The 12,257-nt window shown below is 38.9% G+C and overlaps 1 protein-coding gene across 1 annotated transcript in view; it reads left to right on the top strand.

Moving 5' to 3' along the window:
• Window positions 1-12,257, top strand: part of LOC126467802 (uncharacterized) — a 90,272-nt gene that overhangs the window by 59,066 nt on the left and 18,949 nt on the right. The window contains exon 4 of the mRNA XM_050096498.1: window positions 9,364-9,513. Within this exon, the coding sequence (XP_049952455.1) occupies window positions 9,364-9,513 (150 nt within the window). The remainder of the gene's footprint in view (window positions 1-9,363; window positions 9,514-12,257) is intronic.

Below are 12,257 nucleotides of genomic sequence, written 5' to 3'. Positions count from 1 at the left end.
TCAACTTTTTCTACATCACCTTTCTTGTGAACTGGTAAAATTTTGGCATGCTTCAGATAGTCAGGAAAGCAACCAGTTTTGAAGGATTCATTTATGATTTCTCTTAGTGGAGCTTTGATACCATTTATGCATTTTTTCAGCACACACATTGGGATTTCATCTAAACCTGCCAAGTTTTTGTTCTTTAATTGCCTTACAACATTGCATACTTCCTCCTCAGTAGTTGGAAACAATACCATTGAATTTGGTATGTGCTTCTGTATTGGTTGATTAGCACTTTTTGGAAATTTTTTCTGTAACTTCATTGCAATGCTGCTAAAGTAGGTACTCACATAATTTGGTAATTCTTTCAGGTTACCTTCTAAGTTTTTCTTGTTCTTGATTTGTGTGTTTGTACCTCTCTGCTTCACAGTTCCTGTTTCTTGTTTCACTACAGCCCACGTAGTTTTATTTTTATTATTGGCTAAATTTATGAACCTATCGTTGGCTGATATTTTTGCAGTGTTGTGTACCTGCCTGTAGATCCTTTTGTAGTTTTTGTAATAGTGCAAACAAACTGGATCACTATTGTCCTTTTTAATAGAGTTTAGGTCTTTACAAGTTTGAGCACATTTTCTAATTCCTTTAGTAATCCATTTATTGTTGGTGGGTGTTCCAATAGGAATTAATGCTTTGGAGAATGTTTCTTAAAATTTTAATTTAAACTCAGACATAAAATTAGAGAATTTGCTATTCACTTTAGTTTCTATAGTTACTCCTTCCCAACTTTCATGTGTTAACTTTAAGGAAAACTCTTGCAAAGTTGATGGAGCGTAGACTCTTTTATATTCATACAGTTTTGATTCTTCTTTTACACAAGCTTTTACTTTTATAATCTGTCATAGATGGTCAGACTTGCAAGGGTAAAGCCAATTTTCTTCCTCATCCTTCCCTAATATGAGCTTGCACTCCATCTCTAATGAGCTCATTGATGGAACATTGAACACTAGTTTTCTGTCCTTCCTTCTTCCCTTTCTCCTGCTCTACTCAACTCTTTTTTTTTCAGATTCTGTCAGTCCATAGTTTCTTCAGCTTCTCTGCCAACACTACATCTCAAAGCTTAAAATCTTTCCTTTCTGACTTTCCTCAGCTTCTAACTTTATGATGACTCATAGATAGGCACATTCACGTCAGACCCATGATCATCGACAATACCTCCACACTGACATCCCTTCCACATGAAAATGTTCCATCTACACAGTTTTGTCGTCTGTGGATTACACATCTGCAGTTACAAGCAGTTGTTCACCCAGTGTGCTAAAAATGTTATTACAAGGAAAAAATCAATTAATGATAAAATTATTTAATTGGATTGATAAAAAATCTACTCACAAAGCAGCGGGAGAACATACACATAAAAAGACTGTTGTGATTGGCAAGCTTTCGGAGCCAATGGCTCCTTCAGGCAGAAGGCTTGAAGGAGAACGAGGAAGGGTGAAGGAAAAGGACTGGAGAGGTTTAGGATAAGGTGTAGGGCTGAAAGTGAGGCCCTTAGATAATACAAATAATTCAGGAGGAGAGAGTGCTTTAGACGAGAGGTTAAGGACACTGTACTGTTGTGACTGGTTCTTGGATTATGGGTTATTCTTGGTCTGGGAGGCAGTGGTGAAGCCAGTGTCTCCAAAAGCCTGCCAGTCACAACAGTCATTTATGTGTGTTTTCTGCCACTGCTTGGTGAGTATATTTTTTATCTATCTGATTAAAAAAATTTATTGCAGTTTTCAGCAACAGGCATTACCCTTAAATCTGATCAAAAAAAAGATTTCCCTGTACTGTATCCTTCCATGCTATTAATACACTAACCACATCCTTTTACAACATACAGACAAGCAGATTCCTTATTAAGCAATATCACCCCAAACTTGAACAGCTGAATCACTTTTCACTTCAGAGCTTTGAAAACCTTCCAATACATCCAACACTGATAAACATCATCCACAAACTCCTTCCACCTCTTGCAAAATTATATTCATCTTACACAACTTAACTGTCTTGCTACAAGGATCATGTGGAGGGACCAGGAGAGACAGTTGTCTCATGTACCTACCCAGCACGTCATGTTCCAGTTTTGTCATAGTCTCATCCTATCCCATTAGGAACAGGGGCACTTGTGAAAGCAGCTGTGGCATATACCAATCCCTATTCATCTCCTGCACCATATTTTATGTGGACATAACCATTAACTATCAATCCATACAAATAGTCATCATTTAACTTTGTCCTAGGTCAAGGGGGCAAAGCATAATGTGGTTAACTTTCTTTGTTCACAACTACACTGTCATGATTCCCCATCACAATCACCATGTACATATACACATATTTTCTGAATTGCTTAAGTGGCACCTGCCCATCCAACAACTCATTTGACAATATTAGGAAAAGGATAGATTGCTAAGATGACACACTGAATTGCAGACAAGCACAATAAAAAGAATGTTACACATAACTGTCAGCCAAATGCTTCCTTAGAAAAGAAAACACACACACATTCACACAAGCAAACACACACCACACACAATGACTGCCATCTCCAGCAACTCAGACTGGAGTTTGATCCGGTCCAAGCTCCCAGCAATGGCAGTCATCTCCAATACTGACTGTGGTCAAAGAAGATCTGTGAAGGCTTCTAGACTCTACATTAAGTTTTGCATGTCATGGCTATTGGAATAAACTCTGAATAACACAGAAATGCTATGATCAAGGTTAATGTGTTATATGTAAGAACATCTGTTATATATTTTATCAGTTCATGGAAGCCACCAGTTATGATTCTTATAATAATAATAATAATAAATACAAAAAATAAAAAAAATAAAAATTAATTTTTGTAAACATTTATAAAATTCTTTTAAAATGTTTTAATGCTATTAAGTTCTACATCACTGTTCCATATGCTACACTCAGGAGCATTTTTTATGAATTACGTCAGTAGATTTACTACAGATAGAGGCACTTTTCAGTGCTGTAGGTGTTGCACCAAAAAGGTCTCTTAATAAATAATTTTATAAAGCCACAGCAGACTAGTGTATTGTCCATATTCAGTAGTTTACTCTGTAACAAATGGTATCTTGCACAACTGTTTCTTAAGAATTTTGACACTTTCCAAACATATGTATTAAACCATTGTAGTTTGAACCAACTGTGATTTAATTTTTTGTAGTAGATCTTATGATGAGCAACAGGCCCCAAACTGGTCATATGGACCTAAGCAAATGCGATCTGGAAACCAAATTTGGACAGTTTTATAACAATATTTAACATGAATTGAGAGGTAGTTGGTTGTACCAAATAATGTAACTTTAGCATTGAAGCCTTTGTAAATGGCAGTAATCAAAATAATTAACCAATTTGGATGTACTGGAAACAACTGTTCAAAGTCAAAATTTTACAAAAGACTAGCACCAGGCCAAACTGTTAGATGTTAATATAATAATGTAAAAGTTTGAAGTGTAAAATGTGCTAATTATTTATCCAGACTGTAAAATTTGTGTGAACATATCTTTTAAGATTGGGACAGTACAAATTTACATGAGCTAAAAGTCAGCTTTTCATTCCATAGCTTGAAAATACTACCTGGACCTCTCATTTAATTGGATAACTATTATTTTTTGAAAATTTGAATACATTTTTTTCATTGTAACAAAAAGTGCATAATTTTATTACGTTATTTAATCTGTAGCACAGTTCCAGCTATATTCATCTTGAGGTTGAAGCTCTTGTGTCGATGTTTGCTGATTAATAAATTTTGTTTTCAGATAGGATCCACCTTGAAAAAACACTTTCTCTTCTTTTACCGAGATACATTTTGCTAAAGTTATAGCATAATCAGTGTTTTTTATTTTCTTTCTTGTTACCACAAACTGTGTTTTTTTATGTTCTGCATTATATGACAAACTGTGAAAGAAAAACATCTGTTTAATAAAAAATAGAATGCCACAGCATGTGGTAACAATAAAGAAAATAAAAAACCACTGACAATGCAGTAACTTTCAGCAAAACACATCTGGGTAACAGAAGGAAAAAAACTGTTTGCTCAAGGTGGACCCCATCCAAAAACTAGTTGCAGTTACATGTGTGACTGTAAACAAGAGGACATGCATTTGACAACCTAACATTATTAGTATATGAATAAAAATAATTTTTCGGAATAACTAGTTGGAAAGTTGAATCAAAAAGATTGCATTCATGTTCATATCAATGATACAAAAATACACTCATGACATATGGAAACTATTTAGTAGAGAATCAAATCTACCTTTGAAACATTGGATGGTTGCTTACCAGTTGTTTGAGATGCAATATATTTTTTGTACTCCTTGTCAAATTTAGTTCTTGGATGACAATATGTTACCTATATATTTTTGATAAATGGCAGCATTGGTCATAAAAATTGAAATCTTTTATTTTACAGATCGATTTCAGTCACTGTGCGACCATCTTCAGTGCTAGAATTACATAAGAACCATCAGATGTGAGGATCTTAACACAATTATGGCCCTATTTATAACAACCATAAAAAACCCAGAAACAGAAAAACATATACAGGCACACAAATTCTTGTACATACAAATTATTTGAACCTTGTAGGCCAACATCACAAGAGCACAACATTTTCTATGAGGTGTAACATATCCTGTGATGATTACTTCCAACAGATATCTTAACTTTTAATGCACACAATAATTTTTTGAATTTACAGAAGAGCCTCTCTTGTAACCTTAGCAGTTGCTGATTCAACATACAGTGAGCTTATATGTTACACAGCCAACTAGCTAAGCTCAGTATCGCAAAAACAAGCATCACAGCACCCTCTATTTTCCAAAGTGTACAGCATGCAGACACCAAATACAACAAATACTATTAAAAGAAAAACTAAAGCTTACATATAAAATAACCTTCAGAAATCACATGACAAATTTTTACATCCAAAGTCATAGCAAAACTTTAGAAACACAATATAGGCATAATAAAAAATACATTAAAGTTACACCTTCTGATGCAAGATTTTACTGGAATATACCTAACATAAGAGCACATAGTAATTTCTTAAAAACAAATACAGAAATTTAACATCAGAAACAACCTGTTTACATTTCAAAAATCATCACTTACATGTAAAAACATTAACGCTTTACAATGGGACATTATACCCTCTCTACCCCCCCCCCCCCCATGAACCATGGACCTTGCCGTGGTGGGGAGGCTTGCGTGCCTCAGCGATACAGATAGCCGTACCGTAGGTGCAACCACAACGGAGGGGTATCTGTTGAGAGGCCAGACAAACGTGTGGTTCCTGAAGAGGGGCAGCAGCCTTTTCAGTAGTTGCAAGGGCAACAGTCTGGATGATTGACTGATCTGGCCTTGTAACAATAACCAAAACGGCCTTGCTGTGCTGGTACTGCGAACGGCTGAAAGCAAGGGGAAACTACAGCCGTAATTTTTCCCGAGGGCATGCAGCTTTACTGTATGATTACATGATGATGGCGTCCTCTTGGGTAAAATATTCCGGAGGTAAAATAGTCCCCCATTCGGATCTCCGGGCGGGGACTACTCAAGAGGACGTCGTTATCAGGAGAAAGAAAACTGGCGTTCTACGGATCGGAGCATGGAATGTCAGATCCCTTAATCGGGCAGGTAGGTTAGAAAATTTAAAAAGGGAAATGGATAGGTTGAAGTTAGATATAGTGGGAATTAGTGAAGTTCGGTGGCAGGAGGAACAAGACTTCTGGTCAGGTGACTACAGGGTTATAAACACAAAATCAAATAGGGGTAATGCAGGAGTAGGTTTAATAATGAATAGGAAAATAGGAATGCGGGTAAGCTACTACAAACAGCATAGTGAACGCATTATTGTGGCCAAGATAGATACGAAGCCCACACCTACTACAGTAGTACAAGTTTATATGCCAACTAGCTCTGCAGATGATGAAGAAATTGAAGAAATGTATGATGAAATAAAAGAAATTATTCAGATTGTGAAGGGAGACGAAAATTTAATAGTCATGGGTGACTGGAATTCGAGTGTAGGAAAAGGGAGAGAAGGAAACATAGTAGGTGAATATGGATTGGGGGACAGAAATGAAAGAGGAAGTCGCCTGGTAGAATTTTGCACAGAGCACAACATAATCATAACTAACACTTGGTTTAAGAATCATGAAAGAAGGTTGTATACATGGAAGAACCCTGGAGATACTAAAAGGTATCAGATAGATTATATAATGGTAAGACAGAGATTTAGGAACCAGGTTTTAAATTGTAAGACATTTCCAGGGGCAGATGTGGACTCTGACCACAATATATTGGTTATGACCTGTAGATTAAAACTGAAGAAACTGCAAAAAGGTGGGAATTTAAGGAGATGGGACCTGGATAAACTAAAAGAACCAGAGGTTGTACAGAGATTCAGGGAGAGCATAAGGGAGCAATTGACAGGAATGGGGGAAATAAATACAGTAGAAGAAGAATGGGTAGCTTTGAGGGATGAAGTAGTGAAGGCAGCAGAGGATCAAGTAGGTAAAAAGACGAGGGCTAGTAGAAATCCTTGGGTAACAGAAGAAATATTGAATTTAATTGATGAAAGGAGAAAATATAAAAATGCAGTAAGTGAAACAGGCAGAAAGGAATACAAACGTCTCAAAAATGAGATCGACAGGAAGTGCAAAATGGCTAAGCAGGGATGGCTAGAGGACAAATGTAAGGATGTAGAGGCCTATCTCACTAGGGGTAAGATAGATACCGCCTACAGGAAAATTAAAGAGACCTTTGGAGATAAGAGAACGACTTGTATGAATATCAAGAGCTCAGATGGAAACCCAGTTCTAAGCAAAGAAGGGAAAGCAGAAAGGTGGAAGGAGTATATAGAGGGTCTATACAAGGGCGATGTACTTGAGGACAATATTATGGAAATGGAAGAGGATGTAGATGAAGATGAAATGGGAGATATGATACTGCGTGAAGAGTTTGACAGAGCACTGAAAGACCTGAGTCGAAACAAGGCCCCCGGAGTAGACAATATTCCATTGGAACTACTGACGGCCGTGGGAGAGCCAGTCCTGACAAAACTCTACCATCTGGTGAGCAAGATGTATGAAACAGGCGAAATACCCTCAGACTTCAAGAAGAATATAATAATTCCAATCCCAAAGAAAGCAGGTGTTGACAGATGTGAAAATTACCGAACTATCAGCTTAATAAGTCACAGCTGCAAAATACTAACACGAATTCTTTACAGATGAATGGAAAAACTAGTAGAATCCAACCTCGGGGAAGATCAGTTTGGATTCCGTAGAAACACTGGAACACGTGAGGCAATACTGACCTTACGACTTATCTTAGAAGAAAGATTAAGGAAAGGCAAACCTACGTTTCTAGCATTTGTAGACTTAGAGAAAGCTTTTGACAATGTTGACTGGAATTCTCTCTTTCAAATTCTAAAGGTGGCAGGGGTAAAATACAGGGAGCGAAAGGCTATTTACAATTTGTACAGAAACCAGATGGCAGTTATAAGAGTCGAGGGACATGAAAGGGAAGCAGTGGTTGGGAAGGGAGTAAGACAGGGTTGTAGCCTCTCCCCGATGTTGTTCAATCTGTATATTGAGCAAGCAGTAAAGGAAACAAAAGAAAAATTCGGAGTAGGTATTAAAATTCATGGAGAAGAAATAAAAACTTTGAGGTTCGCCGATGACATTGTAATTCTGTCAGAGACAGCAAAGGACATGGAAGAGCAGTTGAATGGAATGGACAGTGTCTTGAAAGGAGGATATAAGATGAACATAAACAAAAGCAAAACAAGGATAATGGAATGTAGTCTGATTAAGTCGGGTGATGCTGAGGGAATTAGATTAGGAAATGAGGCACTTAAAGTAGTAAAGGAATTTTGCTATTTGGGGAGCAAAATAACTGATGATGGTCGAAGTAGAGAGGATATAAAATGTAGGCTGGCAATGGCAAGGAAAGCGTTTCTGAAGAAGAGAAATTTGTTAACATCCAGTATAGATTTAAGTGTCAGGAAGTCATTTCTGAAAGTATTTGTATGGAGTGTAGCCATGTATGGAAGTGAAACATGGACGATAAATAGTTTGGACAAGAAGAGAATAGAAGCTTTCGAAATGTGGTGCTACAGAAGAATGCTGAAGATTAGATGGGTAGATCACATAACTAATGAGGAAGTATTGAATAGCATTGGGGAGAAGAGAAGTTTGTGGCACAACTTGACCAGAAGAAGGGATCGGTTGGTAGGACATGTTCTGAGGCATCAAGGGATCACCAATTTAGTATTGGAGGGCAGCGTGGAGGGTAAAAATCGTAGAGGGAGACCAAGAGATGAATACACTAAGCAGATTCAGAAGGATGTAGGTTGCAGTAGGTACTGGGAGATGAAAAAGCTTGCACAGGATAGAGTAGCATGGAGAGCTGCATCAAACCAGTCTCAGGACTGAAGACCACAACAACAACAACCCTCTCTTATCATATTAAAAGATTTGACCAACCTAATGATTAACATTGTCAGCATAAATTCTTAACAGGCATCTATAAAAAGTAATAAAAAGATATTAACAACAATACAGTAATTTCCCCTATGAAATTCTGAACCTGAAATACTGCTATTTTTCATGTGGGCAACTGACGTTAAATTTCAATAATGACAAAGTGCATGACTGTGGTAATTTTAATGAATAAACAGGCCTATTTGCAATGTAGATTTGGCATATGCCTGTTTATGCAACTGTATTTTTAGCACTGAAGATGATTACACAGTGACCGAAATCAATCTGTAATATAAAGAATTTCTGTTTTTATGACTGATGCTGATATGTACCCAAAATATATTTGCAAATATATTGTGGTATGCAAAATTCCCAATGGAATTATACATTAATATGTTATCCAACTCACTGAATCAGTTATACAACAAATTGTGCCTTTAGAATCTTCGTGCCTCTACTACAAATTTCTGCAACAGACAGACCTTTTTTTTCATAATATTTTCCCCATATAACTATTTCATACTCTCCTGTCTTCAGTCTATTTTTGTAATTCCCAGCTACATTTTAATAACTCTGTAGTATGTCTTCCTATTGTTCATCTTCTTCTGCCTCCCGCTCTTTGTCCTGTTGCTGATATTTTGTCAGGCATTCATAACATTTTTCATTTCTAGTCAATTGTTTGGTAATTAATCCATTCTCATCCACACTTAATATGATTTTATTCTGTTTATGAGTCCTCAATAAAAGCATTCTCACAGAATTTTTTCTGAAATTATATGAGAGGGCATATTGTATATAGTAGCAACAAATAAAAGTTGTTTGAGTTTTTATCTTTCAGAAATGAATCAGAAAAAAATATGATTAATGACTGGAGAGATAGTGAAAGTAGGCAAGAGATACTTCAGGCACAACTGATTGAAAATGAAGCAAGATTTGAACAATTGCTCTCGGAACATCTGCGCAGTGAGAAGAGCTTAAAAGCAAAGAAGTAAGTACATAGTGTAGTTCATCTTCACACTGTTAATTCTACACGACAAATAAATATATAAAATTGGTGTCAAAATAATATAACCCCCAATTTAAACTTTTTTTATTCATTGTTTTGCCATATTAAGAAGTGAAAAAATTGTAAAGTAATGGTAAGACATATCATTACTTGCCATAAAGAAGACGCATAAAGTTGCAGACAGGCACCATTAAAAGACACTCACATACAACTTTCAGCCACAGCCTTCTTCAGTAAAAGAGTTATGCATACAGACACACACAAGCAATCACACCTCTCTCTCTCTCTCTCTCTCTCTCTCACACACACACACCCACACACACACACACACACACACACACACACACACACACACACAACCATCAACTCCAGCCTCTTGGAACAGAATGCAACATCGCATGGAATGCAAGCAGCAGTCTGGAGGGGGTGGGGAAGGGGAAGAAGAAGGGATAGTAGTGTACAGGTGGGGAGAGAGACGAACGCTGTCTGGTGGAGTGTGCAGTGACTAGAGTGCCAACAGGTGCACTATAGGGAGGTTGTGGCACAGGGAGGTGGGGAAGAACGGAACAAAAATGGAGAGGAGCAGGAAAAGACAGGCGGATGCATTGGCAGAGAGCTGCAAATAAACATGGTTGGAAGTGAGAATGGGGAGGAGATGATAGAGGACAGAGGGGGTGAAAACTGTTGGGTGGTTGGAGGGGGGGGGGGTTGTTGGTATGTAACTGTAGATTAAGGCCGGGATAATTATGGGAGTGGAGAATGTGTTGTAAGGGTAATTCCCATCTGCACAGTTCAGAAAATCTGGTGGTGGACAGAAGGATCCAGACGGCTCGGGCAGTGAAGCAGCCATTGAAATCAAGCAGGTTATATTCAGCTGCATATTGTGCCTCATGGTGGTCTGCTTTGCTCTTGGCCACAATTTGGCAGTGGCTGTTCATCCTGGTGGACAGATGGTTGGTAGTCATACCAATATAAAAAGGTGTGCAATGATTGCAGCAGAGCTGGTGCATGACATGGCCGCTTTCACTGGGGGTAGGATAAATCTGTGACAAGACTCAAATAGGAAGTGCTTGGCAGGTGGATTGGGCAGGTTTTTCACCTGGGTCTTCCACAGGGATATATCATTGTGACAAGGGTTTATGGTTGGGAGTGGCGTAGGGCTGGACGAGAATGTTGTGGAGGTTGGCTGGGCAATGGAAGGGGTGGGAAGTATTTCAGGTAGTATGTCCCTCATTTGAGGACACAATGTTATGTAATCAAAACCCTGGAAAGGATGTGGTTCAGTTGTTCTAGTCCAGGGTGTTACTAGGTGAAGAAGGGGACACTCTTTTGTGTCTGGCTTTTTGGGATTGTGGGAGGAGTGGGGTTTGAGGGGAAATGGCACAGGAGATCTATTTGCAGATTTGGTCTGGGGGATAGTGCCTGGCTGTTGATGAGACCCTCAGCATACTGAGCAACCTTTGGTTTGAGAGAGACGACAGCTATCAAAATGCAGGTACGGTTCGTGGTTGGTAGGTTTAATGTTGACAGAGATGCGGATGGACCATCAAAGAGGAGGAGATCAACATCTACGAAGATGGCACACTGGGTTGAGGGGGGGGGGGGGGGGGGGGGGACCACATGAAGCAGATGGGAGAGAAGGTGTTGAGGTTGTGAAGGAATGAAAATAATGTGTGTGTCTTGGCCATGGGTCCAGAACATGAAGATTTCATCAATCAACCTGAACCATACTAGGGATTTAGTGTTTTGGAAGGCGAGGAATGTCTTCTGTAGATAGCCCATAAAACAGTTGGCATAGGAGAGTGTCGTGCAGGAGCCCATGGCTCCTCCACAGGTCTGTTTATATACCTTCCCTTCAAATGAGAAGTAGTTGTGGGTTATGATGAAATTATTAAGGTGTATGAGGAATGAGGTAGTGGGTTTGGAGTCTGATGGACACTGGGAAAGGTAGTGTGGAATAGCAGCAAAACCATGGGCATGAGGGATGTTGATGTATAGGGAAATGGCGTCAACAGTGACGAATAGGCATCCAGGAGGTAAAGGGATGGGGATGGTGGGGAGTCAGTGAAGGAAGTGATTGGCGTCTTTGATGTGGGAGGCTAGATTATGGGCAATTGGTTTTAGGTGTTGGTCAATGAGGGCCAAAATCCGTTCAGTGGAAGCACAGTATGCAGCCACAATGGGGCATCCAGAATTGTTGGGTTTGTGGATTTTGGGGAGCATGTAGAAGGTGGGTGTGCAGTGTGTCATAGGGGTGAGGAGGGAAATGGATTCAGGAGAGATGTTCGGGGAAGGGCCTAAGGGTTTAAGCAGGGATGAGTTTGTGTTGGACTTCTTGGATGGGATCACCTATATTATAGGTGGAGGAGTCAGATAACTGGTGGAGGCCTTCTGCTAGGCAGTCAATGCTATTCATAACAGCAGTGCTGCACCTTTGTCTGCAGGTAGGATGTTTAGGTCAGGATTTGTTTTGTTGCATATTTTTCTTCCACTGAAAGGTTGGTGTTATGAGGAAGGGATGGTTGGATGGTGGTATGAACTGGAAAAAGCAAGGTGCAATGTTGGAATCAGGATGATTTTGGTTGGAGGGATTGGTGGCAAAGAAGTGCTTCCATTACAGGGACTGGGAGACAGAGATTTGGTCTTTGACAAGCCCAGCATGATCAAATTTGGGTGCAGGATTAAGATGAGGCCTTTTGATTGTACTGAAACATCTGTGCAGTTGA

The sequence above is a fragment of the Schistocerca serialis genome, chromosome 1, assembly GCF_023864345.2.
Source record: "Schistocerca serialis cubense isolate TAMUIC-IGC-003099 chromosome 1, iqSchSeri2.2, whole genome shotgun sequence".
Lineage (NCBI taxonomy): Eukaryota > Metazoa > Arthropoda > Insecta > Orthoptera > Acrididae > Schistocerca > Schistocerca serialis.
Note: the sequence above shows the minus strand (reverse complement) of the source record. Positions and strands in the feature narration are given on the sequence as shown.